At 46.7% G+C, this 26,815-nt stretch overlaps 2 protein-coding genes across 2 annotated transcripts in view; one reads left to right on the top strand and one right to left on the bottom strand.

Moving 5' to 3' along the window:
- Rrp12 (ribosomal RNA processing 12 homolog) overlaps positions 1-4,985 on the bottom strand; it is a 37,839-nt gene extending 32,854 nt beyond the window's left edge. The window contains exons 1-2 of the mRNA XM_048452882.3: positions 4,752-4,985; positions 3,914-4,143 (exon numbers count right to left, since the gene is read on the bottom strand). Coding sequence (XP_048308839.3) covers positions 3,914-4,143; positions 4,752-4,890 — 369 coding nt within the window. The 5' untranslated portion in view covers positions 4,891-4,985. The remainder of the gene's footprint in view (positions 1-3,913; positions 4,144-4,751) is intronic.
- A 13,798-nt stretch (positions 4,986-18,783) lies between these two features.
- Positions 18,784-25,204, top strand: Pgam1 (phosphoglycerate mutase 1). The gene is made up of 4 exons (XM_087907889.1): positions 18,784-19,008; positions 22,031-22,305; positions 23,009-23,189; positions 24,136-25,204. Exons 1-4 carry the CDS (start codon positions 18,870-18,872, stop codon positions 24,303-24,305), a joined length of 765 nt encoding a protein of 254 aa, XP_087764015.1. The 5' UTR covers positions 18,784-18,869; the 3' UTR covers positions 24,306-25,204.
- The last annotated feature ends 1,611 nt before the right edge of the window (positions 25,205-26,815 follow it).

Raw genomic sequence — 26,815 nt, 5'->3', positions numbered from 1 at the left:
CCCAGTCCAGGGATATTATTATTGCTATTTTTGTTTGGTTTTGTTTTTCAAGACACGTTTCTCAATAACTTCGGATCCAGTCCTGGAACTCACACTGTAGACCAGGCTGGCCTCAAACTCACAGAGATCCACCGGCCTTTGCCTCCCGAGTGCTGGGATTAAAGGCGTGCACCATCTGCAGTCTTTTTTTTTTTTTTTAATTTTCTAGCTATTCTGTGTGTCTTGAGCCCATTCATTTCCCTGTGCTTTTGCATCTGCCCTCTGCCCCATAACACCACCCTAATAAAAGAAAATTTAAGAGAAAAAAAAGGAAAAAATTTTAAAACATCATCACGGAAGCTGCAGTGTGACACAGTAAGTCATGGAGTAAACGCCTGTATTATGTATCTTTACTTGCAAGTGTTCATGGCAGGCACTGGTCTGGTTCGAGGCCTCTGGCTTCTATTACAGTATCCATGCTGGGCCCTCACTGGGACTCTTTCTGTGTATCCTGCATTCCCCTGTGTTGTGGAGATCCTACAGCTTTGGGTGTGCGGGTCAGGCCCCTTCATGTGCTCCAGCAGGTCAAAGATGGGGTGGATGTTGGGGCAGGCCAAGGCATAACTCTGGTTCTGGACATGGACAGCTGCAGGGTTGGTCTGCCCTGTCCTCACCACCAGGGTGAACTCTCCAGCATTGCCCTGGCAAATTCACTCTGGCAGCAATGAGTGAGGGGTGGGGCCAGTTCTCCTGCTTTCAGGCCCTCAAGTTTGGCTGCTCCCCACGTGTTGCCCAGGAGAGATGCAGAGGCACTCTCCAGAGTTCTGCAGCTGGGGGCGGGGCAGGGCCAGCCCTCCCACTCTTATGACCCCGAGGCCAGTTCTCCCACCTATCTCAGGGGTTGATGGGTGGGGTTAGGGGTATGGAGGGCATCTCTACTCCACCCATGCCACCACAGGTCAGATGAGTGTTGGGGAGAGCTCTCCCTTGCTCACAACATGAGGGCTGGGTCCCCCCACACCTTCAACAACAAGGTTAGCTCTGCTGTGCTGCCTAGGTGAAGAGCAGGGCCCACATTTTTCCCCAACCCTCTTTCTTATATACCCAAGAACCATCCAGACAGAGGTAGTATGATCCTCAGTAAGTTGGGCCCTCCTACATTAAATTTTTAGTTAGTGAACTAAAAAAATACCCAACAAGTTGACCTGCAAGCTAGCAAGGAGGGCATTTCTCCCCGACCCACAACGCATATGACAGACAAGTTGTGGGGACAACTCTCCCATGCTTACAACTTTGGGGCTGGCTCACCCACAGGGTTGGCTCTATTGTGTTGCCCAGGACAGGGAGCCTGCAGATTTATACACTGCAGCCACAAACCAGAGCAGACAACAGTCAGTAACAAGGGATTAATAATATACTATTATTTCAATGAGAAAGTTTTTCTATGGCCCTGGCTTTCCTGGATCTTGGTCTGTAGACCAGGCTGGCCTCAAACTCAGAGAGATCTGCCTGCCTCTGCTTCCCACATGCTGGGATACGCCCTGACCTTGTGTTTTCTTGGTTTTTTGTTTTTGTCTTTTTCTTTTCTTTCTCTTTTTTTTTTTTCTGAGATAGGGAGGGTCTAGCTATGTAGCCCTGGCTGGCTGCAAAACTACCAATTCTCCTGCCTCAGTCTTCTAAGTCCTGAGACTACAGGCATGTATCACTATGCCCAGAAAATGACCGATTTAAATGTTGTTATGACTATTGAAAAAAATACAAATAACAATGGTGGGGAAAGAATAATTAGATACAATAACTTAGAAATACAAAGTTGGAGAGCATTGGATATAAAATATAGCAAACCTCAATAAAAAAAATATACAAAGAGTTGAACAAAACCAGGCATGGTGGTGCACACCTGTAATCCCAGTACTCACAAGGCTAAGGCGAGAGGACCACAGTGAGTTTGAGGTCAACCTGCGCTAGACTAAAAGACAACTCAGGTTGTCAGGCTTGGTGGCATACACCTTTAATCCCAGCACCTGAGAAACAGAGCTTAGTTAGTTCAAGGCTAACCTGGTCTACACAGCAAAGCACAGGCCAGTCAGGAGTACAGAGGAGTCCAAACAAAACAACAGTCCCTGACTGGGGCTGGACATCTAGATGCCTCAGTGTTAAGAATTCTTACTGCTCTTGCACAGCACCAGAGTTCGGTTCCTAACACCCACATTGGGAAGCTCATAACCACCTCTACCTCCAGTTCCAGGGGATATGACCTCCATGGGCACTAATGTGCACACACGCACACACACATATACTCACACACACACACACACACACACAAAATAAATAGAATGTAAAAAAAGTTAACAAAAAATTGTGTTGAAATACTAACATTTTATATATACTGGTTATATACATTAATTTCACCTATTTCTTTTTACTTTTTAAATGTAGCTTCTAGAAAATTCAAGATTATACGTGTGATTCACTTTACATCACCACTGGGCAGTGCTAGTCTAGACATATACAATGACCCACTAATATCAGCCACGAGAAGGAATCAAATCAGGAGGCTAATTATAACATTTTATTCTATTTATATTACTTTGTGTCATTTAACATTTTGATATTCCTCATTTAACACCAAAAAATATAGGCATAATACTGACTTTGAAATGTAAATTAAGTAAGACATTTCTTGTTAAACGCGACATATTCTAGCCATGGCTATTCACCAGAAATCTGTTGAACACTGGAGTCCCTGGAAATATATGTAAAAATCCCTGGGTGTAGCCAGGCGGTGGTGGCGCACGCCTTTAATCCCAGCACTCGGGAGGCAGAGGCGGGCAGATCTTTGTGAGTTCAAGGCCAGCCTGGTTTACAAGAGCTAGCTCCAGGACAGGCACCAAAGCTACAGAGAAACCCTGTCTCGAAAAACCAAAAAAAAAAAAAAAAAAAAAAAAAATCCCTGGGTGCAGTATAGCTGAGGGGACAAATGTCAGAACATTCCTTACCCTCGAGGATTTTACTTAGCAGAGATGGTCTTTAAAAAGTGGCCTCTGGCCTGGCATGGTGGCACATTCCTTTAGTCCCAGCCCTCAAGAGGCAGAGGCAGGTGAATCTCTGTGAGTTTGAGGTCAGTCTGGTCTTTAAAATGAGTTACAGAACAGCCAGGGCTACCCAGAAAAACTCTGCCTCGAAAAAGCCAACAAAAACAAACAAACAAACAAACCAAGTGGACCTGGGGCATTCCAGGCGGCTCAGTCAGAAAAGGCACTTGCCTCCAAGCCTGACAACCCGAGTTTGATCCCTGAGTCCCACATGATGGAAGGAGACAAAGGATTCCCAAAAGCTGTCTTCTGACCTCCACGCACACCCCGTAATACACACAAACCACAAGTCCGCAATAAAATATATATAATCTGGCTAGGAGGTGGTGGCGCATGCTTTTAATTCCAGCACTGGAGAGGCAGAGACAGGCGGATCTCTGTGAGTTCGAGGCCAGCATGGTCTACAGAGCGAGCTTCAGGACAGGCTCCAAAGCTACACAGAGAAACCCTGTCTCGAAAAACAATACAAACAAACAAACAACGACAACAATATGTGTATATACATATATAATTTGCCAAACACGGCCACATATACCTTTAGCCTCAGCACTTGAGAGTCAACCTCTCAAGTAGGTTGATCTCTATGAATCTGAGGCCAGTCTGGTCTAAACAGGGAAACCTTGTCTCAAAAAATAAAAATTTAAAATTATGTATGTACATTTACCACACACATTTTATTAAAGTGGACTCTGCCCAAGGAGTACTGTGTAAAGGGCACAAATGCTAAGAGAGATGACACATCATGCAGAAACACCAGACGCTGTCACCAGCGCTGGAAGAAAGTCAGTCCTGAATATGCCCCTCCTACTGTCCTCCAGCCTCCAGAGCCAATCTCCTACCTCTTTGTGGGCAGCTGAGTTAGACTCCCAGAAGCGCTGCACTTTGCTAAAGGTGACGTTTGTACAGTCGGACAGGCCACTCAGAAATGTGCCCGAGGACTTCTCACTGAAAGGCACCTCCAGATCTTGGTCCATGGCCGTCTCAGGGGTTTGGCTTTTGCCCAGGCTCAGGGTCCCCGACTGCAGCTCATTATGCAACTTCACAGCATCCACCGTCAGGTCGCTCTTTCCTGAGAATCGGAGTAACAGGGTAACGGCCCCACTTTCCCTCAAGCTTCCTTTAGGCTGAAGGAATAGAATCCCCAAGGAACAAACCAGAAGGGTTCAAACCCCCAACCCCAACGGATGGATTCTGAGCCCAGCCTGCCTGCACACGGCCCTTATTGTGGACGCTTGCAACTTTTAAAGGTAAGAGAAAAGAACCCCCAGATCTGTTTCTGCTTCCTTGTATTAAAGAATAAAGGCACAACAACACCCAGAGGCAGAGTCGTATACTGTACGGGGTCACCCGAAGGCTGAAGCTGTGGCTCAGTAATTGTTTGCTTAGAGTGCACAAGGCCCTGGGTTCGGGTCCTAACACCCCCCTCCACACACACAAAACTCTAAAGAGCCACCAAGAGTAGTGATGACCATGTATCCCAACCCTGACGCCGCGGTACCCTAGACAAGTCATTTCCCTTCTAGGGACTGTTCCCGAATCTGTCAAACTCGAGGGGCCGGCCTTCGAAGTGATCTCCAGGGTTGACATTCTAACCATGACCCCCACCACCACCACCAAGACGCCGCCCGCGGAATCCCGCGGAATCCCGCGGAATCGCGGAACCCGAGGCCGGGCTACCTGATGGGCGGCTGAAGAAGCGGCTGCGAGCGGCCTGGCGGTGGCGGCAGGTGGCGGGGTTGCTGTCGCTGCTGTGGCCTTTCTTCCAGCGCTTCAGCTTGCCAGAGACACCGGAGGGCAACTTCCCCGTGCGACCCATGGTGACCAAACTGTGGCCCGGACTCGCTCCGAGGATCCCCGTCCGGCCACGCCGGAGATAGCAGAACCCACGTGTGTCCTCAGCCGGCTCCACCGCCTCTTCCTCTGACGTCACTTCCAGACTCCAGGCCGTTACTACGGCAAAAAGAATCAACATCCGGTTTGGAGATTCCTCTCTGCGCTGAGATTTTATCCTAGAAAAGGAGTTCTGGTATTCTACATGCTGTGGGCTCCTACTGCACCGCCGGGGCTCTTGACCATGGAGAAAGCCTTATAAAACAGGAATATTTTTGGAATTAAAAATAACAAAAGCAAACGTACTCTCAAAAATTATTACTCTAAAAAAATCCGCTCTTAACGCTGAGCGTGCTGCCGGCAAGCCTGTTTTCCCATCAAACTGGAGAACTGTCGCAAGTTTGAAACCAGATTAGTCTAAACACTGTGAGGTTAACAAAACCCTGTCTAAAAACAAAGTAACATAATAAATACTTGTATAATCACAGCCCCTAGGCAGCAGAGGCAGGATGATCACTGTGAATTGAAGGCCAGCCTGGTCTATATAGTGAGAACTTGTCTCAAAAATGCCCAGTAAAGTTAAGTCAATAGGGAAAAAGTTTTTTGCCCGGCGATGGTGGTGCACGCCTTCAATCCCAGACTTTAGGAGGCAGAGGCAGGCAGATCTCTGTGAGTTCGAGGCCAGCCTGGTCTACAAAGAGAGTTCTAGGACAACCAGGACTGTTATATAGAGAAACCTTGTCTCCGAAAATCAACTAACTAACTAAATAATTAAATAAATAAATAACATTGAGAGTTGTAGAGTAAAAAGAACCAATGAATAAATAAATATTAAGAGTTATAGGGTATAAAGGTCCAAGGAAAGAGCACCCTGCCCTGACTTGAACCCCAGGAACAAGGGTTTGAAATCCCATTAATCCCTGAGTTTGACCCAGAGTAAGGCTGCAGAATCCCACTGAACCCTGAGCACGGAAAAAAAAAAAACAAAAAATTAAAAGTGCCAGGCGGTGGTGGCACACGCCTTTAATCCCAGCACTCAGGAAGCAGAGGCAGGCAGATCTCTGTGAGTTCGAGGTTGACAGAGTGAATTCCAGGACAGACTCCAAAGCTACAGAGAAACCTTGTCTCAAAAAACTGAAAAAGAAAAAAAAAACCCAAAACCCTGGGCATGGAATCCCACCAATCCCAAACCACCCTGGAAAAGCTCTGCCCCTCAAGAAACCCTGTATAAACTCTGTATTCTGTTCAGTTGGCTGATGCTTCTCACCCTAGGGGCAGCCACCCTCCTGGATTTTTTCTTCCCAATAAATCTCTTGATTTGTTGCACAGTGTGACACTTTCAAAGGAGTGGCCCAGCTGTAACACCTTTGTAACACCTTCCCCACCTAATAAATAATTTTATTTATTATGTATACATGATTCTACCTATGTGTATGCCTGCAGGCCAGAAGAGGGCACCAGACCTCGTTACAGATGGTTGTGAGACACAACCATGTGGTTGCTGGGAACTGAACTCAGGACTTTGGAAAAGCAGGCAAAGCTCTTAACCACTGAGCCATCTCTCCAGTCCCGCTGTAACACTTCTTTAGAGTTCAGTGGAGTAGAGCTGTAACAACTTCATTGGGGAAACCCTCCCTTGCCAGAGCAAAGATGTTCCACTTGCACTGGGGAAACCTTTCCTTAGAGCAGGCTTATGAACAGCTGCTTATAGTGACGTTGTGCCATTCCTTGGCTCCCGACTGCCAGGATACCTTTCTATTAAGCCATAGTGTTTACAAGAGCCAAAAACCTGTGAAGGTATAAAAACGAAAAGATCTTGGTCTGCAGAGAGAAGGCACAACTGGTGGTGCTCTAAACTTGCTTTGCAAGTTGAAACCACAAAGAAATGCACATGCCCATCCGCAAGACAAAACTGAGAAAGAGTAGCTGTGCATATGTTGGTCAGAGGGCAGCACTGTCTATGTGCGCTGCTATTGCAAATGGAAAGTTGATATAGACACTTTGGAAAACTGGTAGCATTACTTTTTAAAGACTTATTTCTTTTCCGTTGGTGGTGGCTCAGGTCTTTAATCCCAGTGCTCAGGAAGCACAGGCAGGCAGATCTCTGAGTTTAAGGTCAGCCTGATCTACTGAACCAGTTCCAGGACAGCCAGGGCTACACATCTCGAAAAAGATATTCATTTCTTAAATGATGTGCCTGTACAACTGGGTGATGGCATGTGCATGTGAGTGCAAGTGCATGTGGGGGTCAGAAGCATCGGGTCCCTTAGAGCTGGAGTTGCAGGCAGTTAACTCAGCTCTTTGGTGAGCGCGGTATGAACACTTAACTGCTAAGCCATCTAGAGACTAGTCCCTGTTCCCTGTTTGTGTTTTGAGCAGGTCTCCACACAATGCATGCTGGCCTCAAACTCACAGCAATCCTTCTGTCTCTGTTTCTTACATGATGGGATTACAGGGATGAACCATAACATCTAACTTGCCTAGTAGTATCTACTAAAACAAAATTATGCCTACACTACCCAACAATTCATTTCTATATACACGTCCAACAGAGATGTTTACTTACATACTAAAAAAGAGAGAGTTGAAAACTAGAAATGAACAAATGCCGATCAACAGAATGGATTAGATCAACAGTGAAATAATGGCATTGTTGGACCCTGAAGTCCAATCACTGAGGAAGAGTCGCCCCAAGAGAACACTCTCACACCACAGTTGATATAAAAGCAAGAGAATTTAATTCTGTCACGACAGGATCTTTCAGCATTCGAGAAGCCAAAAGACCCCGAATAGCTGGTACAGGCTACTTTTAAAGTAAAAAGCCACAGAAACAAGGGGGGAGACTGGAGGTTGTTTTTCAACTATTAGGATTGGCTGATTCAAAGGGCTGCTAGATCAGGTGGGGTAAGGGGGAAACATATGTGAGTCATCCTAACCGTATCTGAGGAACTGAGTCAACATCTAAGAGTTATCTTGCCCCAATTCTAATAACTGAGTTCTATCTGGAGAACATTCAGAAGGACACAGGGAGATGGAAAATCCCCAACATTCCAGTACGTGCATGTGTAGTTGTTACTTCCTGCTGTAGAATAATCCTTTTGGACATTGTGAAAATTTGTTGCTCTCATTGTTAATAAAAAGTTGATTGGCCAAGCTAGGCAGTGGTGGCACATGCCTTTAATCCCAGCACTCTGGAGACGAGACAGGTGGATCTCTGTGAGTTCAAGGCCAGCCTGGTCAACAGAGCTAGTTCCGAACAGGCTCCAAAGCTACAGAGAAACCCTGTCTCGAAAAACAAAACAAAACAAACAAACAAACAAAAAAGTTGGCTAATAGCAAGGCAGGATTTTCCAAGCAGAGAGAATGGGAAGAAGGGTGGAGTTTGAGGCAGATGCAGAAAACGCAACATGGGAAGTTTATAAATGAGGCAAATGAGCCTCAAGGAAGCACAAAGATGACTAGAAATGGATTAATTTAAGTTGTAAGAGCCAGCTAGTAATAAGCCTGAGATATTGGCTGAGCATTTATAATTACTAATAAGTCTGAGTGAATATTTGGGAGTGACTGCCAGCACGCAGAAAACTACCTACAACTTAGTTTTCTCACTGCTGTGACAAAACGCCTGGCAAAAGCCGTTTAAAGATGACTCACAGTCTGAAGGTACAGTCCATGTGGTGGGCAAGGCGCGGTGCTAGGAGTATTAGGCAGCTGCAGATTTGGCAGAGAGAGAGAGATAGTGGTGGTGCTTACTCTCTTCGCGTCAAGTCTGGGACCCCAGCACATTCAATGTTGCTGTCCACTCAGGTTAGGTCTGCACCTCCTTAAACATCTCTGGAAATGCCACTAGCTACACTACATACACCACCAGGGATTTGTCTTCTAGGTGATTCTAAATCCTGTCAATTTGACAATTAAAATTAGCCATCACAGTGTGTCTATGGCAAAATGCAGAAAATTCCTGTTACTTTGTATGAATGCAGAGACACACCCTCGCCACAAGAGGGAGCATGTCCAGCAACTTGATATATAAAGGCTGCAATGCTTACTAGGCTAGGATCTTGCAGCTGGAGACTGAGATGCCCACTCTTTCAAGCCTTTTAGAACAACAGAAACCTCCTCACCTCCAAACTGTGAGCACAAGAAACACACTCCCGTTCTACACAGCAAGGCTCACCTCCTTGGTGAAGTACCAATTTCCCTACCCATGACTCCATAACTGGCTCCCATCAAGCCGCGTTAGTCACGTCCAGGATCCCTCACAACACATAAACTACAAGGAACCGCCCATAGTATGCACATTAGATTTAAACCATGTGAATTGGGACCACATGCTGTGAGGCCTCGAGCAAGTCATCTTATTCTCCGTGACTTAGCTGTCAACTTGGCTACAGGTGGAATTAACTAAAACTCAATGGCCGAGCACACCTGTGAGGGATTTTTTTTCTTAATTAAATCGTTTGAAGTGGGAAGATCCTGTTCTAATCTAGATCTTTGAGGTGGGAAGATCCATCTTTAATCTGGACCACACCTTCTGCAGGCACCCCAGCTTGCTTATTGGGCCAAGGTCACCTGGTATGGCCTTGAGGAATTAAATCAGGTCGGTTGGAGGGTCTACAGCAAAACCTAGGCTGTAACAATTTTATTTTATTATTAAAGATTGATTTATTATGTACAGTATTCTGCCTGCATGCGGACCTGCACCCCAGAAGAGGGCACCAGATCTCATTATAGATGGTAGTGACTCACCATGTGGTTGGTGGAAACTGAACTCAGGACCTCTGGAAGAACACTCAGTGCTTTTAGCCGCTGAGCCATCTCTCCAGCCCCCTATCATATATATTTATATATAAAAGTTTATGAGCATTTGTTAAATATATTTGTCAGGGTTTTCTAGAGGAACAGAACTTATAGAACGAATAATAAATACATTCTCGGAGCCTCAGGTTTCCGGATCTGTAAAATGGGGATGATAAAATAAGAGAAACCCACTCATAGGTTTCACAAAAACCTAAACAGGAACAGGCAGGAAGGTGCTGGGCACACCACTGGGGACATGGTGGACAGACATGGTGCTGTCAATGAGTTAGCCTTGAGTTCCAGAATACTATTTATAATTTAAGCGAAGGAGAGCACAGCCACCCTCCTCACTTCGCAAACGAAAAACATGGTCTCAAAGGGTTCAGTGACTCCCCAAGGGCACAAGACCTAACTACTGGGCTGAAGCTGGGAGAGACAACTCCTAATTAGAAGCTTATTTTGTTGGTGCCTCTATAAAAACCACCTGTGAGACTCCAAAGGAGAGAACAGAGGGCCACACCCAGAGAGCTAAAGCCGGAAGGAGCAGGAAGGTCCTCCATAGGTCAGTGGTTTTGTAATCTGTTAGGACACCAAACAGTAGAAAAGGGAAATTGAAGGTTAGCCTCTTGTCCCAAACAAAGAGGAAGCCTGTGGGCTGGATGTTTAATCTAGGGCTCTAGCTCTGGGGATGGAGAAAGCCTTTATTGCCCAAAGCAGCTCCTCAGGACAACCTAGGTGGGGCACAGTTGTTACTGAGTACCAGGAAGCCTGGATTTGAAGCCGCATCCTGCGGTGTGACATGAGACAGGTGACTGAATTTCAAAGTTCCCGTGTCTAGAAATCCGTTTGCTGTTCTGTGACCACAGTGAGTCAATACATGTGAGGTTAGCGTTACTTTGCACACGGTCCCTGCAGAAGGCCGGGCTGTATTGAAGTAAAAGTTGGTTGAGGAAGGCAGAGCCATGGCTCTCAAGTTCAGTGGCTTGGAGTGGAGCAAGGGACTGAGAGGGTCAGCAGATAAGGAAGTGTGAGGCAGGTCCATGGCCACCTGGAGGAAGAGTTATGCCACTGGTTAGTCAATTAGTCAACTGTTGTTAGTTAGCCGTTGCTAATAGAGAAGCCACAGACACAAACTGCCCTCATCCAACTACTCAGAGATGAGTTGTCTTTGATTACGTAGTTTAAAACTTGTAAAGGTAATTTTTTTTTTTTTTGGTCATGGCAACATAACAGTCTTTCCCAGTGATAAAACCTTTTGTTTTTTTCCCTCCTTTTTCTCTTGGTTGTTGTGTTTAGAGACAGGGTTTCTCACTGTAGCCTTGACACTCCTCGGTTTCAGAGATCCACCTGCCTCCGTCCCCCTAGTGCTGAGATGAAAAGGTGTGCGCGGTTGAGGACTATTAGTGTAAGGGGTGTGACTTTGGTTATTCTGCATTCGTTTAACCCTGTGAAGCTGTGTTTCTTTGCCCGTCTAAACTGCCTGATGGTCCTAACAAAGAGCTAAACAGCCAATAGCAAGGCAGGAGCAAAGATAGGCGGGGCTAGCAGGCCTCAAAGGCAAAGAGATCCATCTTCCCCTGCCTCCTGAGGGCTGGGATGAAAGGCATAGGCCACCACAGCAAGCCTGATAAGAACTTGTCTAAAGACTTGTTTCAGTTTCAATTTAGCATGTGCTTGTGTTTACCAGTGGCTAAGTACGCATGCGTGCAGATGCCCTGGAACTGTTGCAGGTACTTTTGAGTTGCCCAACATGTGTGATGGGTACCAACCTCTTCAAGAGCAGTACAAGCTCTTAAACACTGACCCATCTCTCCAGTGCCAAGAGTCCTTTCTCCCACTGTTCATCTGACTGCTATTCCCTAACAGCCCCTTCCAGGAGTTGCCTTATTTTAACAGAGGATCTTTCGCTGGGGATTTTCTGGGTTGCCTAAGTTGAGCCTGGGCTGTAACTAGGAGGTCCATCCTGGCCGTCCATCTTACATCCTGGACCTAGGGAGTTTCCCAACAGAGAGATCAGGGGAGGGACCTATCCAATCAGAAATGAGACCTAGAAGGCCAGCTCCTCGTCTCTCATCTTGTGGGGTGTGAAGTCAGAGATAAACATTCCTGGCCAGATCTCCCAGTTGAAAGGTCTCGATGTGGGTTTCAAGGAGGACACTGAGATGAATTGTTGAGGGCTAAGGCATTTAGCAGAAGAGCTATTAATGCCAGGTTTGGTGATGAACACCTTTAATTCCAGCTCTTGGGAGGCAGAGACAGATGGATCTCTGTGAGTTTGAGGCCAGCCTGATCTACATAGAGAGCTCGAGGAAGCTAGGACTAGAGAGCCACTGCCTCAAAAATAAAACAAACAAGCAAAATGAAACACAAACATGCAAAGGAGAGTTATTTGCCATGGACAGCCAGCAGTATGGAAGTGGTAGGGTGGAAGTGTCATTGAAGAAAAATCAGGCCACGAGGTGGCAATGGGGGTCCTTCATAAGGGTCTCTGAGGAAAGGGGGATGTTTTTTACAGCAGGAACAAGCAGCCGAACTCTCCAATTCCCAGGCAAGCTGCAGGAAAGGGGTTGGGAGAGGATTCTGGAGGGCTGCCACCCAGGAGTTCTTTGATGGGTCCGAGCTTGCAAACTCACTTCTCCAAGTGGGAAATCCAGGCCCTGACCAACTTGCTATACTTATGCTGTTTCTGTAACCCTGCCTATTTGCCTGCCCGATCCCCCATTTAGAAACTCCCCATTCCTGAGCTATAAAAACCCTTACTTCCCCATGTCCAATGATGATCTCTTGAAGCCCATCTTAGAGACAGCCCATGTACATACACATATGTGCACGCACGCGCACACACACACACACACAAAACAAAAACGACTTGCTTTCATTAATCTGGCCATGATTTGGGTGGGGGGGTCTTTGTCCTCAAATCTGTGGGATTAACATACCCTCTTGCCTCTGGTTCCCAAGTACTGGAATTAGAGACCTCTGCCATCATATTTGACTTTCCGAGTTTTGGTATCTCCACAAGATATTGCCACATGACCTCAGTTCCATTTGAAGATATTTTTACCACTCAAAACACCCGTGCTTATTTATACCTACAACCCTCCCAGCCATAAGCAACCAGATTTGTCTGCATTGGACAGACAATGTAACTTGATTTGGTATTTTTGAGACAAGGTCATTCTATGTAGTTTTGGATGGCCTGGAACTCACAATGTAGATCGGCTTGGCCTCAAACTCACAGATCACAGACCTGCCTGCCTCTGCCTCCTTGAATCTGGGATTAAAGGCATGCACTGTCGTTTCTGGCTAAAGCAGGGGCCTGAGGTCAGGGGAGTCCTCGGGAAGCTTTCCTTCTTACACTTCTTGTAGTACCAGCTCAGCTTTGGTCATCTTCGGCAATGCCATGTTTCATGGGTCGGAACGTGAGCTTCATCTCACAAGGAAACATGGCTCCTTCTCTTAGGAGCTCAGAGACGCTGAGCACCAGCTCGACTCATTCCTTTCCTCCCACTCTGTGGCAGAAGTTTTCTCCCCAGCCAGTGCAAAGCTGAACATTTGGTGATGAACGTGAGAGATGATTCTGCAGGCAAAGACATGTGGCGTCCTTACAGGAGTCCTGGGGGCTGAATGGCAGCCACTCCTTCTTGCACGAGTCAGATAACTTGCTTCGCCCCACTTCTAAATCAGGCCCTCACCAAATGTTCAGTACTTGATAAGGCAGTACTCGGTGGGAAAATAAACGGAGGGGGTAGGCTGAGAGACGCTCCACTGTACCGCAGGACAGGAGCTGCTAACAGGGCCGAGGCTACTATCTATGTCTCAGTTTTTCCAGTCCACAGGCTCATTGTTTGAAAGCTCTTAGGGTCCCAGGAAGTTGTCCTGAACTGAAGGAATCAAAAACGGCTCTAAAAGAGGAGCTTTGGTCCGTAGAGTTCAGAGTTTCAAGTCTGACTGGAGTCCAGACTTTGGGATGAGGGCAAAGGGCATGAGCATGATCCTTCACGGTCATCCTCCAGAAGGAGAATCATATTAGTCAGGTTTGCCTGAGAATGACTTGGTTGGGGGCGGGGTGGAGAGTGATCTAGTTAGGGCGTCAATCCACAGCTGACACAGCAAATCATGACGACAAGAGCTTACCTTATAATGAGGAAGCAGAGAAAGCGTGAAGAAAGGGCCTTGGGACTGGGCACAGCACAGTGACTCACTTGTTCAGTTAAATTCCATCTTCCATAGCTCTTGTCTTCTACAGTAGATTCAATTTTTTAAAATTTTTTAAAAAAATTTTCACCCCTCTCTCTTTGATTCTTTTCTTTTTCTTTTCTTCTTTATTTTTTCTTTTCTATTCAAATTTTAAACCCATCTGTGGGAGGCAGAGTACATTTGGGAGGACACCCTCTAGTCACACAATAGCAGGAATTGGTGTGGCCCCACCTGATGCCGCCTCCAGGGTGGAAGGGGCGCAATGCTCTTCCAGATCTGTGCAAATGACCTCTCGGATGCTTGGAGGAAGGGGCAGAAGGATTAAGGTCATATTATACCCAAGTTGTGACCAGTGGCCATCTCTCTGCCTTGTGCTTCAAACTCAATATTTCTCTGCTTCTGGCTCAGGCTTTAGGGGGCAGAAGAGTCAGCAGTGACATGTTTTTGTGTCTTGTGTTCATTATAGATAAGATTAAAAAAAAAAAGATTTAAAAAAGCACCAAAGAGAAAACACATGGATTTATTCTTGCTTTCCTCTAGACTTTAAGAAATCTTCAACACTTCTGCATTGCTAGTGGGAATGCAAGCTGGTACAGCCCCTTTGGATGTCAGTGTGGCGATTTCTCAGAAAATTAGGAAACAACCTTGCTCAAGACCCAATAATATCACTTTTGGGTATATATCCAAAGGATGCTCAATCGTGCCACAAGGACATGTGCTCAACTATGTTCATAGCAGCTTTGTTTATCATAGCCAGAACCTGGAAACAACCTAAATGCCCCTCAATCGAAGAATGGATAAGAAAAATATGGTACATTTACACAATGGAGTACTACACAGCATAAAAAAATAACGACATCTTGAATTTTGCAGGAAAATGGATGGAGCTAGAAAACATTATTTTGAGTGAAGTAACCCAGACACAGAAAGACAGTTATCACATGTACTCACTTACAGGTGGTTTTTAAACATAAAGCAAAGAAAGCCAGCCTACAAACCACAATCCCAGAGAACCTAGACAACAATGTGGATACTAAGAGATCCTTATATAGATCTAATCTACATGGGAAGTAGAAAGTAGAAAAAGACAAGATCTCCTGAGTAAATTGGGAGCATGGGGACCTTGGAGGAGGGTTGAAGGGGGGAGGGGAGAGGCAGGGAGGGGAGCAGAGAAAAATGTAGATCTCAATAAATATCAATTAAAAAATAAAAATTTTTTAAAAAATGAAAAAAAAAAGAAATCTTCTTGGGGCTGGAGAGATGGCTCAGAGATTAAGAGCACAGGCTGTTCTTCCAAGAGGTTCTGGGTTCAATTCCCAGCAACCATGTAGAGGCTCACAACCATCTGTAATGAAGTCTGGTGCCCTCTTCTGGCCTGCAGGCATACATGCAGACAGAACACTGTATACATAATGAAGAAATCTTAAAAAAAAAAAGAAGATAAAGAAATCTTCCTGATTTGGGAACCAGGGATTAAGAGCACTTGCTGCTTTTGCTGAAGACCCAGGTTCAGTTCCCAGAACCCACATGCTACCTTATAACCTCTATAACTCCAGTTCCAGGATATCTAATGCCCTCTTCTGGACTCAGAGAGTAGCAGACATGCTTATGGTGTGGACATATGCACATAGGCAAAACATTCATGCACGTGAAAAAATAAAAGTAAAGGCCGGTTGGTGGTGGCACATGCCTTATTTCCAGCACTTGGGAGGCAGAGGCAGGGGATCTCTGTGAGTTCCAGGCCAGCCTGGTCTACAGAATGAGTTCCAGGACAACCAAGGCTACACAGAGAAGCCCTGTATTGAAAAACCAAACAAACAAAGAAACAAACAAAACAACAACAACAAAAAGAAGTTGAAGGAGGAGAAGCAGCAGCAGCAGCCACCGCCTCCCTGATTTGATAGGTTGAAGTTTCTCAGATCCGAGATGCTGTAACACACACTGATGAGTTACCATCTCTGCCTAGGGACTCTGCATTCAGCCTTTAAAAGTCCTGGTCACCATGACAAGAAAGGCCCCTGGCACCCTCTTTCTTCACCCTCTTCTCCAGATCTCTCTGGGCATTTGACTGACACCTGAAACAGCAAGACCTACAACAGATGTCTCTCCACAGGACACCTCTGACTTATTACTGATGAATCTGGCATCTTGATCATCTCCTGCTTTTTTATTTTTTTAAGTGGTGTCTTAGTCATTGTTCTATTAGTGAAGAGACACTATGACCATGGGAACTCTTATTAAATAAAGCTTTTTTTTTCTTTTTCTTTTTCTTCATAAGACAGAGTTTCTCTGTGTAGCCCTGGCTGTTCTGGAACTTGCTCTGTAGATCAGACTGACCTTGAACTCAGCGATTCGCCTGCCTCTGTCTCCTAAGTGCTGGGATTAAAGGCCTGCATCACCACTGCCTGGCTAGCATGGGCTTTTGAAACCTCAAAGACCATCCCCAGTGATGCACTTTCTCCAACAAGGCATACCTACTTCAACAAGGCCACATCTCCTAATTCTTCTAATCCTTCTCAAATAGTGTAGTCTGCTGTGGGAAATGCTCTTGTACACTGTAAAGATTTGTCACTCATATTGGTTTAATAAAATGCTGATTGGCCAGTAGCCAGGCAGGAAGTATAGGCAGGGCAACCAGACTAGAAGAATTCTAGGAACAGGAAAGGCAGAGACACAGTCACAAGCCAGACAGAGGAAGCAAAATGAGAATGCCTTACGAGAAAAGGTACCAAGAGACATGGCTAAACATAGATAAGAATTATGAATTAATTTAAGTTGTAAGAGCTTGTTAGTAATAAAACTGAAAAATAGGTCAAACAGTTCATAATTAATATAAGCCTCTGTGTGTTTATTTGGGACTGAACAGCTATGGGACTAGGGCAGACAGAAGTTTCCATCTACAGAGTCCTGCCTCCTGATGACTAAGTATTGAAATATATGAACCTATGGGGCCATTTTTATTCAAACTACTACATGTGGGTTTGGTAGGGCACACTTTTAGTCCTAGCACTCAGGAAGCAGAAGAGAAGACAGATCTCTGAGTTCAAGGCCAGGATAGTCTACATAGCAAGTTCCAGGACAGCCAGTGCTATAGAGAAACCCCATTTAAAAACAAAACAAACATAAAACCCAAAATGATAGCAAAAAAATAAACAAAAAGATTCTCTGACAATCCCAGATACAGATGATGCAATGCTCTAATCAAAGTTTAAAGGTACCAGAATCACAGGAGAAGGCAGCTCCATCCAGAGGCCGAATAGGCAGGTTTCTGAGAGTTTTCCCAAGGCTGGTGGCACAGAGGCCTTTGGCCTACTCCCCAAAGAATTCTAGCTGCCTGTACTGGATGAGTCCTTGTATACTCCTATATCAGCACTAGGAGGCTGAGGCTGGGGGATTGGGAGTTTGAATCCAGCATGTGTTATACAGCAAGACCATGTCTCCAAACAAATGAATAAATAAAAATAAGAAACAACAAAAAACACCACACACACACGCACACACACACACACACACACACACACAGAGAGAGAGAGAGAGAGAGAGAGAGAGAGAGAAGAGTATTCTAGCTGTTTGCTTAGTTTTCACCCTGCTAGACAGGCACACCTTACTAGGCATCGTGCTGGGCGGCAGGCTTGCAGGATGCTCCCAGGTGTCCTCATTAATTTTCTTTTTTGTCTTCTTGGTCACACTACACTGTCAATAATATTCCCGAGTACAATGTTGTTACCAATTACCATATTACAATGTTGCTAATGTTTATTGCTGGAGACAGCACTGAGTCTGTCACATGGCTCATCTCGTGTATTTCTCCCAACAGTGCTCTAGGCAGGTGTATGTGTGAATTATTGTCGCAGTTCCCAGGTGGGGAAACTGAAGAAGGGGAGTGGCATACCGTAAGACCCAGGGCAAGCCAAACCAGAGACATAATTTGAATCCAGGCCCCAAGGGAACCTTCTGCAGAATGGAAGACCCTAATTAGGTAAGAGCACAGAAACCTTGAATGTTATGAAGCAGGAGAATTTTGTAGTAGTCAGTAAGGGGGCATAGATTAGGGACAAAGCAAAAGAACAAAAGGTCAAGTGTGAAAAGCAACATTAAGAATGGAGACATGGGGGCTGGAGAGATAGGTCAGTAGTTAAGAGCACTGTCTGTTCTTCCAGAGGTCTGAGGGTTCAATTCCCAGAACCCACGTGGCAGCTCATAACTGTCTGTAACTGGTCTGACACCCTGACACGGACATACATGTAGACAAACAACAATACCTGGGACCACAGTATTTCAGGGGAGAAAACAGGGTTCCCAGGAACCAAAACTGTGGAGGCCCAGACTGCAGCCCCAGACTGGACCTTGCCAAGTCTGCTCTTGGACAAGGTCACAGAACTAACGCTGCTTTGTTCTTTCATCAGGCCCTCTGAGAGAATCTTGGACTGGTCTGTTTATAAAGCACTTTCAGGAAGACAGGTACCACTTTTACAAATGAGGTTGATAGGGGTTTGCGACGTGTCCGAAGTACAAATAAAAAAGAGAAGAGTCAATAATCGACCTGCGCAGGGATGGGACTGTGATCTCGCCGGGGCAAAGAGCCTTTCTAGGGAAGAGCGCTCACGCCAAGGCAGGAAGCGGGACTGGGCCGGCACCCTGGGCAGTCAGCGCGCCGCCAGGAACCACCCTCCCGGCTTACGTGCGCTCCGTGACCGCCGGAACGCACGCGGGTACAGCTATACACGACGCATGCGCATTGCCGCCCCGGCGCACTCCACGCCCCCCCTTGGCGGGCCGCAGAATTTGCTTTGGGCGCATGCGCACACCTGGCGGGCGGAGGTCGGTAGAGCTAGTGGAAAGATTTCGGGGAAGAAAGTGCGCGGGAGAGGGGCGGGCGTGCGCAAGTGCGCATGCGCAGGCGTGGGGCAGGCTGTGCGCGGAATCTCAGCGAGCCTCAGTCTCTGCTGCATCCCCTTGCCTATCGCCATGGCCGCCTACAAGCTAGTCCTCATCCGGCACGGCGAGAGCGCCTGGAACCTGGAGAACCGCTTTAGCGGCTGGTACGACGCCGACCTGAGCCCGGCGGGCCACGAGGAGGCAAAGCGCGGCGGACAGGCGTTGCGAGGTACGAGCCGGACACGGTGTGGCGTGCGGGGGCCCGCGCGGGCCCATCCTAGCCCACGCGCCCCTCGAGGCGTGCACCTCGGGTGGCCTCCCCAGCTGAGTTTGCATCTGGGGAGGTGAACGCAGGGCAGGAAGCCCGCTTGTCAAGGTCACCCCGTTGGAGTGTGAGGGATTGTGCCAAAAAGAGGGCGCAGATGCCGCTAGGCGATTATCTATCTTTCGAGTCTGAGCAGCCCCACCTGTGGCAGACAGGACCCTTTAGGGTACCACGAGGGCCTGGGGTGGCTGGCGGAGGATGTCCTGTGATATCAGTTGCGGTACCTAAGTTTACCTAAGGGGAGCCTGCGAATCAAGGCAAAGCAGCAGGCCACAGGGTCGTCCTGGGAGTTAGGTGGGGGATGCCTGATGGCCTCATAGACACCTGGAAACCCGCGTGCTTCTGAGAGGTGCGTACCACAAATACTCAAACGAATCCAGAGATGTGAGTGGGCGATTTCAGTTGACGATCTCGACAGGCCACAAAGAAGGCCGATTTTATTTCCCTCCTTTTTATCTCTGCCCCCCTGTTAATAGTTGAGAAAAGTGGCTGGAAAGCCTCGGCCAAGGTCATAACTACTTAGCTCTAATCCAGTGTCCTTGCCCCATTTCTGGGTGGAGTAACAAGTGCTGGTAGCCAAGGACGGAGGCTGGGCAAAGGGTGGCAGCGTCCAGGAGATAAAGATTGCCTTTGCCTATCCAGGCCTGGCGTCCCGCACCACCTACTGTCCTCCGTGATTTTCGGAATGCAAATCCTGTTGCCTGCTACCAGGAGAATCCCTGGAGCGTAGAGGTGCTACCATTGGTGGTTGAGCAGATCCTGCCCTGCATCTTTCTAACTTGGACATAGCAGCAGCCCTTTTAGATGCTTAGCTGAAGGGATCTCGGTATTTGGGTCCTGGTTGTTTGCAAAGAAGGATGGCTTTGGACACGAAATCCCGATGCAAGGAAGTGAGACTGCTTTGAGATGGGTGGCCTGCTGGACACGCACATTATGTAGGAGAGGCTAGGAAAAAGAAGTGTTGGGAAAGGAAGCCATTTTCTTTAGCTCTGTGGCACGAAGTACCGTATAGGTCTGTGGTAGCTGGCTGATGCCTAGCTCGGGACAGTTAACTGTCCGTTCCTTGGATAAGATGAGTAGCCCTTGACCTTGTACGCACAGGAAAATAATAGACCCCATCTCAGTCTTAAATGTTGGTAGCATTAACTTGTAGGAGATCGGATGAGACTGCACACGGTGCTACAGTCCGGTAGTTTTTCCAGCACCCAGGGAGCTGAGAAGGGAGGATCTAGAGCATGGGTCAGTTTCGACCACAGCAAAGCCGGCGCAAAGCGAAAAGCCGGGCGGTGGTGGCGCACACTTTTAAGGAAGGTGGATCTTTGTGACTTTGAGGACAGCCAAGGCTACACAGAGAAACCCTGTGGGGGGGGGGGAGGAAGAAAAGCCAATGTAAAACTTTAGTGTCTCCCAAAGGTATCCCAGGTGATTAAAGAATGAAAGAGTAAAAGCAAAACCAGAATGAAGAGGACTGTGGGTAATACAGTAACAAAAAAGACTTAAGATGTATACAGTTTCCTCAGCTATGGATTGATACAGTCTTGAATCTGGTTTCAGAAGGAAGCTAGTGAGACTTTCCTTGCAGCTGTAGCTGAGGAAGGAAGGTATCCTTGGGAAGAACAGTGTCCACATTATGACCATTCTACCCCTGGCTTTCCTTTGGTTTAAATGGTAGGCTAAAGGAGGTGTGTGTCTGCTGCTTATCCTGTGGCACCCTTGTCTGAGTCCTTGGGAGACCGCTGCCTTAGGGGCTATTTGTATCCAAAGTGAGGCCCTCCTTGCTACAGGAAATAATTGTAGTGAAACAGCCCTTAGCTTCTCATGGGAGCTGAGGCTTGTTCTGTGGGTATCTCAGTGACTCAGCCTTTTGTTGGGGAGACCTTCCTATTCTGGTTAAGGAGGTGGTGAAGCATGTAATGGTAGTTTGTGGGGCCTTGTCCAGAGGCTAATGGGTGAGGTCTGCCTTTCTCTTTTGGGGGACTGTGGTTTTCCTGGTGATTAATCTTCCCTTCCCCCCAATAGTTGGTCTCAGTGGCCTCACTGTCAGTTGACTGCCTAGCAGGAAAATTTACCTCCCGTTTTGTTAGTGTTGCTAATCTCAATATGAAGCAATGCCCAGGAAAGTTGGTGGTTGGTTTTGAAGAGAACCTTGTATGCTAGAGAAAACAGGAGTGTTTCTTGGCATAAGGAAAGGGACAGCTTCTTAATTCATAATTTTAAAGACAAGCCGAGGTAGCCTTGAATTCAAGATCACCCTGGCTCCATGTGCCGCTGTGCCCAACTCCTATCTTAAAAAAATTTCCTAATCTGGTAAAAATGGGTTGAGAGGATTGTAACCTTGTAGGATTCCAATGCAGAGTAAATCATAGTTTGGTGTAGGACCAATGATGAGCCTTCTAGAAAGGTTAGCTAGGAATTAGGAAGAGTTCAATATTTATGCTTATTTCTATTTTATTTTCTTGGTTTTTTTTGAGACAGGGCTTCTGTTTGTTGCCCTGGCTGTCCTAGAACTCCCTCTGTAGACCAGGCTGGCTTCAAACTCACAGAGATCCACCACCAACTGACTCCTTTAAAATTTTTTTGTAAGCTCATTCATATATTTTGTGTGTGTGCTGGTACATGCACATGCCACAGAATGCAATGTGTGGAGGTCAGGGCAACTTGTGGCCAGCACCCTTTTAACCCTATGGGGGTTCTGGGGATTGAACTTCGATGACCAAGTCTGTGGTCCTTTTTTCTCTCAATTGAAACATTCAAAATATGTTTAGGTATAACGTTTAGGCATTAGAATGAGATGCACAGTCCTCAGGCTAATTGGATAACTATATAGTTAGGAATTACTAGAGACCCACCTGTCCTGCTTCCCTAGAACTGGGGTTAAAGGTGCGCATCACCATACCTTGCTAATTTGGCCTTTCTTAATTTCCAGATGCTGGCTATGAATTCGACATCTGCTTCACTTCCGTGCAGAAGAGAGCAATCCGAACCCTTTGGACAGTCCTGGATGCCATTGACCAGATGTGGCTGCCAGTGGTCAGGACCTGGCGCCTCAATGAGCGACACTATGGGGGTCTGACTGGTCTCAATAAAGCAGAAACTGCTGCTAAGCATGGTGAGGCACAGGTAAAGATCTGGAGGCGATCTTACGATGTCCCACCACCGCCAATGGAGCCTGATCATCCCTTCTACAGCAACATCAGTAAGGTATGGTCAAATCCAGCTGTGGTCACTCAGTCAGCATCAGGAGGGGTTAGAGCATGGTCTTCACTCATTTTTATTTTCCAAATTTATGTGGATGGGTGTTTTGCCTGCGTGTTTTTATGTGCACTCCATGTGTGTCTGGTGCCTTTGGAGGTCAGAAGACGACATCGGTTCTTTGAACTGGTGCTAGAGATGACTGAGCCTCCATATGAGTGCTGAGAACCAAACCAGAGTCCCAGAAGAGCAACAAGTGCCCTGAGCTGAGCCATCTCTCCAGCCCCGGGGCCTCATTTGTGGGTCTACCTAATATCTTATAATTTATGATAATTACCATCCTGTCCCTTTTGCTAAGTAATGGCTCTCACTTGTTACCAGATTTAGTTGGAAGGTGATGATGTGGATCTGAGAGGAGTACCTCTTTTTCACATCTTTATACGCAAAACTAAACTGCAAACTAAAGTGAATTGGGAAGCATAATTGTTTTGTTAAACCTCCCCTTCTAAGTTACACGTTGTTCAGATTGGGAATGTGGGTGCAGGGTGGTGACTGGATCCTCTTTCTCAAGTTCTTAGCTGTATTCTGGACCTTTGAAATCTTCACTAGTACTTACTCCCTCCAGAGCCGAGAGGTAGAATGGACACACATGAAAGCTCTGTAGATGCTACCTGGATAACGGGTAACCTGGAAATACGTCTTTGTGGCTTAGGATCGCAGGTACGCAGACCTTACTGAGGACCAGCTACCTTCCTGTGAGAGCCTGAAGGACACCATTGCCAGAGCACTGCCCTTCTGGAATGAAGAGATTGTCCCCCAGATCAAAGAGGGGAAGAGAGTCCTGATTGCGGCCCATGGCAACAGCCTTCGGGGGATCGTCAAGCATCTGGAAGGTATGTGCGTTTTCTTAATAGAACGATAAGAAGTGGGGGCACCTTAGTCCTAAGCTCATCTGTCAGTCAGACTGACTTTGTAGCAAGGGCACCCCTGGGAAAGCTCTGACAGCAGCACAGATGTACATAAGAAAAATCTTTCTTAAGGAACAGTCTGCCAGCCGGGTGTGGTTTACACTCCAATCCCAGTACCAGGAGGCTGAAGCAAGATAGTCACTCTGAGTTCTAGGCCAGCCTGAATTCCAAGTCAATAGAAACTGGCTGCAGAACAGTGACAGTGGGCCTTTGGCCTCTCTACACACAGGGAGAGACTCAGTTCAGAACTGCCATGTGCTAAGTATGCACTAAAGCTGGAGATGCCCACCTGCTCTAGGAGTGCCAGTTCAAACTGCAGTCACAACCTGACTCGGCATAAATCTCAATTGTTCCTCTCTGGGGACCTAGCTGTCCAGACTAATTTTTGGCAGGTGGATGGACTGAGAAGCACAGAGTCCTGCTCTGTGTTGGTTTCTGTATCCTACTTTGTTAGTGATACCTATAGTGTGCCTTTCTGCAGTTTGTTGGTGGCCCGTCTTAGAATCTTTGTGTGCCTTCTCGTTTTTGAGACAGGGTTTTTCTGTAGATTTGGAGCCTGCCCTTTAACTTGCCCTGTAGACCAGGATGGCCTTGAAGTCACAGAGATCCTCCTGCCTCTGCCTGTTGAGTGCTGGGGTTAAAGGTGTGCACTATCACCACCCAGCTCATTTTTTTTTTTCATAATCTTTAGAGGCTTGAGAAGTTCTAACTGGGGGCTGTTCCTTGGGGGAAATGGGTCCACTAATACACTAGATCAGAAAAGATGTTTGTTCCCATGGAAGTGCTTTCCCCCTGGCAGATGAAGAGTAACCTGAAGGGGTTTGTGTGTTGACTGTTGTTTGTGGCTGAACGTGGATGGTGGCTCTTTTAGGTCTCTCAGAAGAGGCCATCATGGAGTTGAACCTGCCAACTGGCATTCCCATTGTCTATGAATTGGACAAGAACTTGAAGCCCGTGAAACCCATGCAGTTCCTGGGAGATGAAGAGACCGTGCGGAAAGCCATGGAAGCTGTGGCCGCGCAGGGCAAGGCCAAGAAGTGAAGGCGAGCAGACAGACTTCTACCCCAAGACCCTCCTCCCTGCCTGTTTCTGCCTCCTGCACCCTTCCCAGCCCCTGCCACTGACTCCATGTTTAGGAACTTAAGTTTAAGTTGTAGCTGCAGATGGGGACCCGTGGCTCCCATTTTGTCTTAGTATTTTATCCCCTGCACCCACTCCCTTCATAGAATCTAGTCAGAGTAACACCTCTAGGGTGCAGGTTCTTGGTCCACATCGAGGGATAGCTCCTCTTCCCGGGAGAGTTGAGAGGTAGTAATTACAGTTTTCTTAGTCCTTTGTTTACAAGGGTCTGCTTTAGGAGGAGGTCAGGGAGGAACATGCTGTGGCCAGACCAGTGAGAAGCTGCAGCCAAGTTTTGTCCCTGGAGCCTGTCCTGCAGTTAGGTAACCGGTAACCGGGGGCTGTAGTCATTCCAGTGGAACGTGAAAGTAGCTTGCATTTAAAAGATGAACTACCTTCCTCTCTGACCCTAAAGGAGCTGTGGCCCCAGAAGGTTGGGATCAATCCTGTCGAGTCTATGTGTTACATTTACTTTTACAAAAACAAAAAGTACATATATATTTATCAGCACACAAACCCCTCTGAGGTTTCTAGTGGTTATTGAAATAGTCCTATGTGGTCAGCAGAAAATAAGCCATTCCTCATATCAAGTGGGATAAACTCCTTGTCCTCAAGGGACAGGAGTATCTCTTACTGTGTGTTAGGACCCCTCTGCCTTGTCTTGTAGAGGTGAAGTGCCCCTTGATCATGTCCAGGGTTTTGTCTTTCGCTGTCTGAATCATGTTCCAGCTGCTTGACCCTACCATGTGGGTTCAGAACTTGTTTTGGGCATACTAAATCTTCTTTTCCAGATCAGTATAATAAAGGAGTGATGTGCAATAGTTCACTGTCTGATGTGTTAAACCTATCATCTGGGGAGACCTCAGCATGCAGTTTGAAGTTCGCATTAAGACAGATGGAAGGTTTGACTGAGTGGGTAAAAGCACTGGCTACTCTTAGGATCCAGCACTCCTGGCTTTTGGACACAGTGCACAGTACCCACACACATAAAAATAGTTTGCCCAGCCTTAAATACAGAACTATAAGTTGTAACAAACTCCAACCTTTTAAACTGGGAAGAAAACCAGTAACACTTGGATCTCCAATATGGCTCCTTGGTATAGAGCACAACAGAGCCACCTGCAAGGTTCAAGAATGAAGGACTGGAGAGACGGCTCGGTGGTTAAGAGCACTTGAGGCTCCTGCACAGGATCTGGGTTCAATTTTCAACATCCACATGGTATATACACAGGCAAAACATACACTGAAGAAAACAAACATTAGAGGGGCTAGTAAGGTGGCTGAGCAGGTGAAGCATTTGCCACTTAAGCCTAATGACCAGAGTTCAATGCTTCAAACCCATGTAGATGGAAGGCAGGCAGGAGCTGACTCCACAAAGCTGTCCCACGATCTTGTTATGTGTGATGTGCCATATGCACACCTGCACAAAGCACACGTAAAGCAAAAATGTGCTTTGAATGAAAACGGTTGCATACGCTCATGTTTGAATACTGAGTCCATCCATACTGGTGGAATTGTTTGCAAAGGGTTACATGTGGCTATTGGCGGAGGCTGCTTGTCTGTTCCTGGCCCAGGCCCAAAGTAATCACACTGAAACTATTAATTGCAATACTGCTTAGCCAATGACTCTAGCATATTCCTAGCTAGCTCTTACATCTTAACCCATTTCTGTTAATCCAAGTATTGCCACGTGGTTCTGGCCTACCGGTAAGGTTCTGTTCAGCCTCTGTCTCCTGCAGTGGCTACATGCCTGAGCCTGCTTGGAATTCCCGCCTTGCCCTATTCTGCCCTGCAATTGGCCCAAGCAGCTTTTTTAAATCAACCAGTGGCACTCAGCATTCAGAGGGGAATCTTACATCATGTGGCCTTGGAGGAGCTATGTTAATCCCAGCACTAGGGAGACTGGCCCATAAGAACCTGTCTCAAAAGCAGTAGATAAAGCTGCTGTAGTGATGTTTTAGCAAATAAAGCTTGAAGATCAGAGTATAGGGCTAAATCACTAGAGGCCAGGTGGTATTGGCTCACCTTTCTCAAGCCCAGTATTTGGGAGTCCCATGCCTGTAATCCCAGCACTAGAGAGGTGGAGGGAGGAATGTAAGGTGAGAAAAGACAGGTTTAGTGGAGACATTCAGTCTGAGGACAGGATCACCCCTTGGTCTGAGCATTTGTAGTGATTGGCTGCAATGCATCTCTGCAGGCCAGAAGAGGACAACCAGATCTCATTACAGATGGTTGTGAGACACCATGTGGTTGCTGGAAATTGAACTAGGTCCTCTGGAAGAGCAGTCAGTGCTCTTAACTGCTGAGCCATCTCTCCAGTCCCTGAGTTTGTATTACTATTATTATTATTATTTTGGTTTTTTGAGACAGGATTTCTCTGTGTAACAGTCCTAGCTGTCCTGGAACTAGCTCTTGTAGACCAGGCTAGCCTT

The sequence above is a fragment of the Myodes glareolus genome, chromosome 7 (genome assembly GCF_982192425.1).
Source record: "Myodes glareolus chromosome 7, mMyoGla1.1, whole genome shotgun sequence".
Taxonomy (NCBI): Eukaryota; Metazoa; Chordata; class Mammalia; order Rodentia; family Cricetidae; genus Myodes; species Myodes glareolus.
The sequence above is the reverse complement of the archived record's forward strand: the minus strand, read 5'-3'. Positions and strand labels throughout refer to the sequence as shown.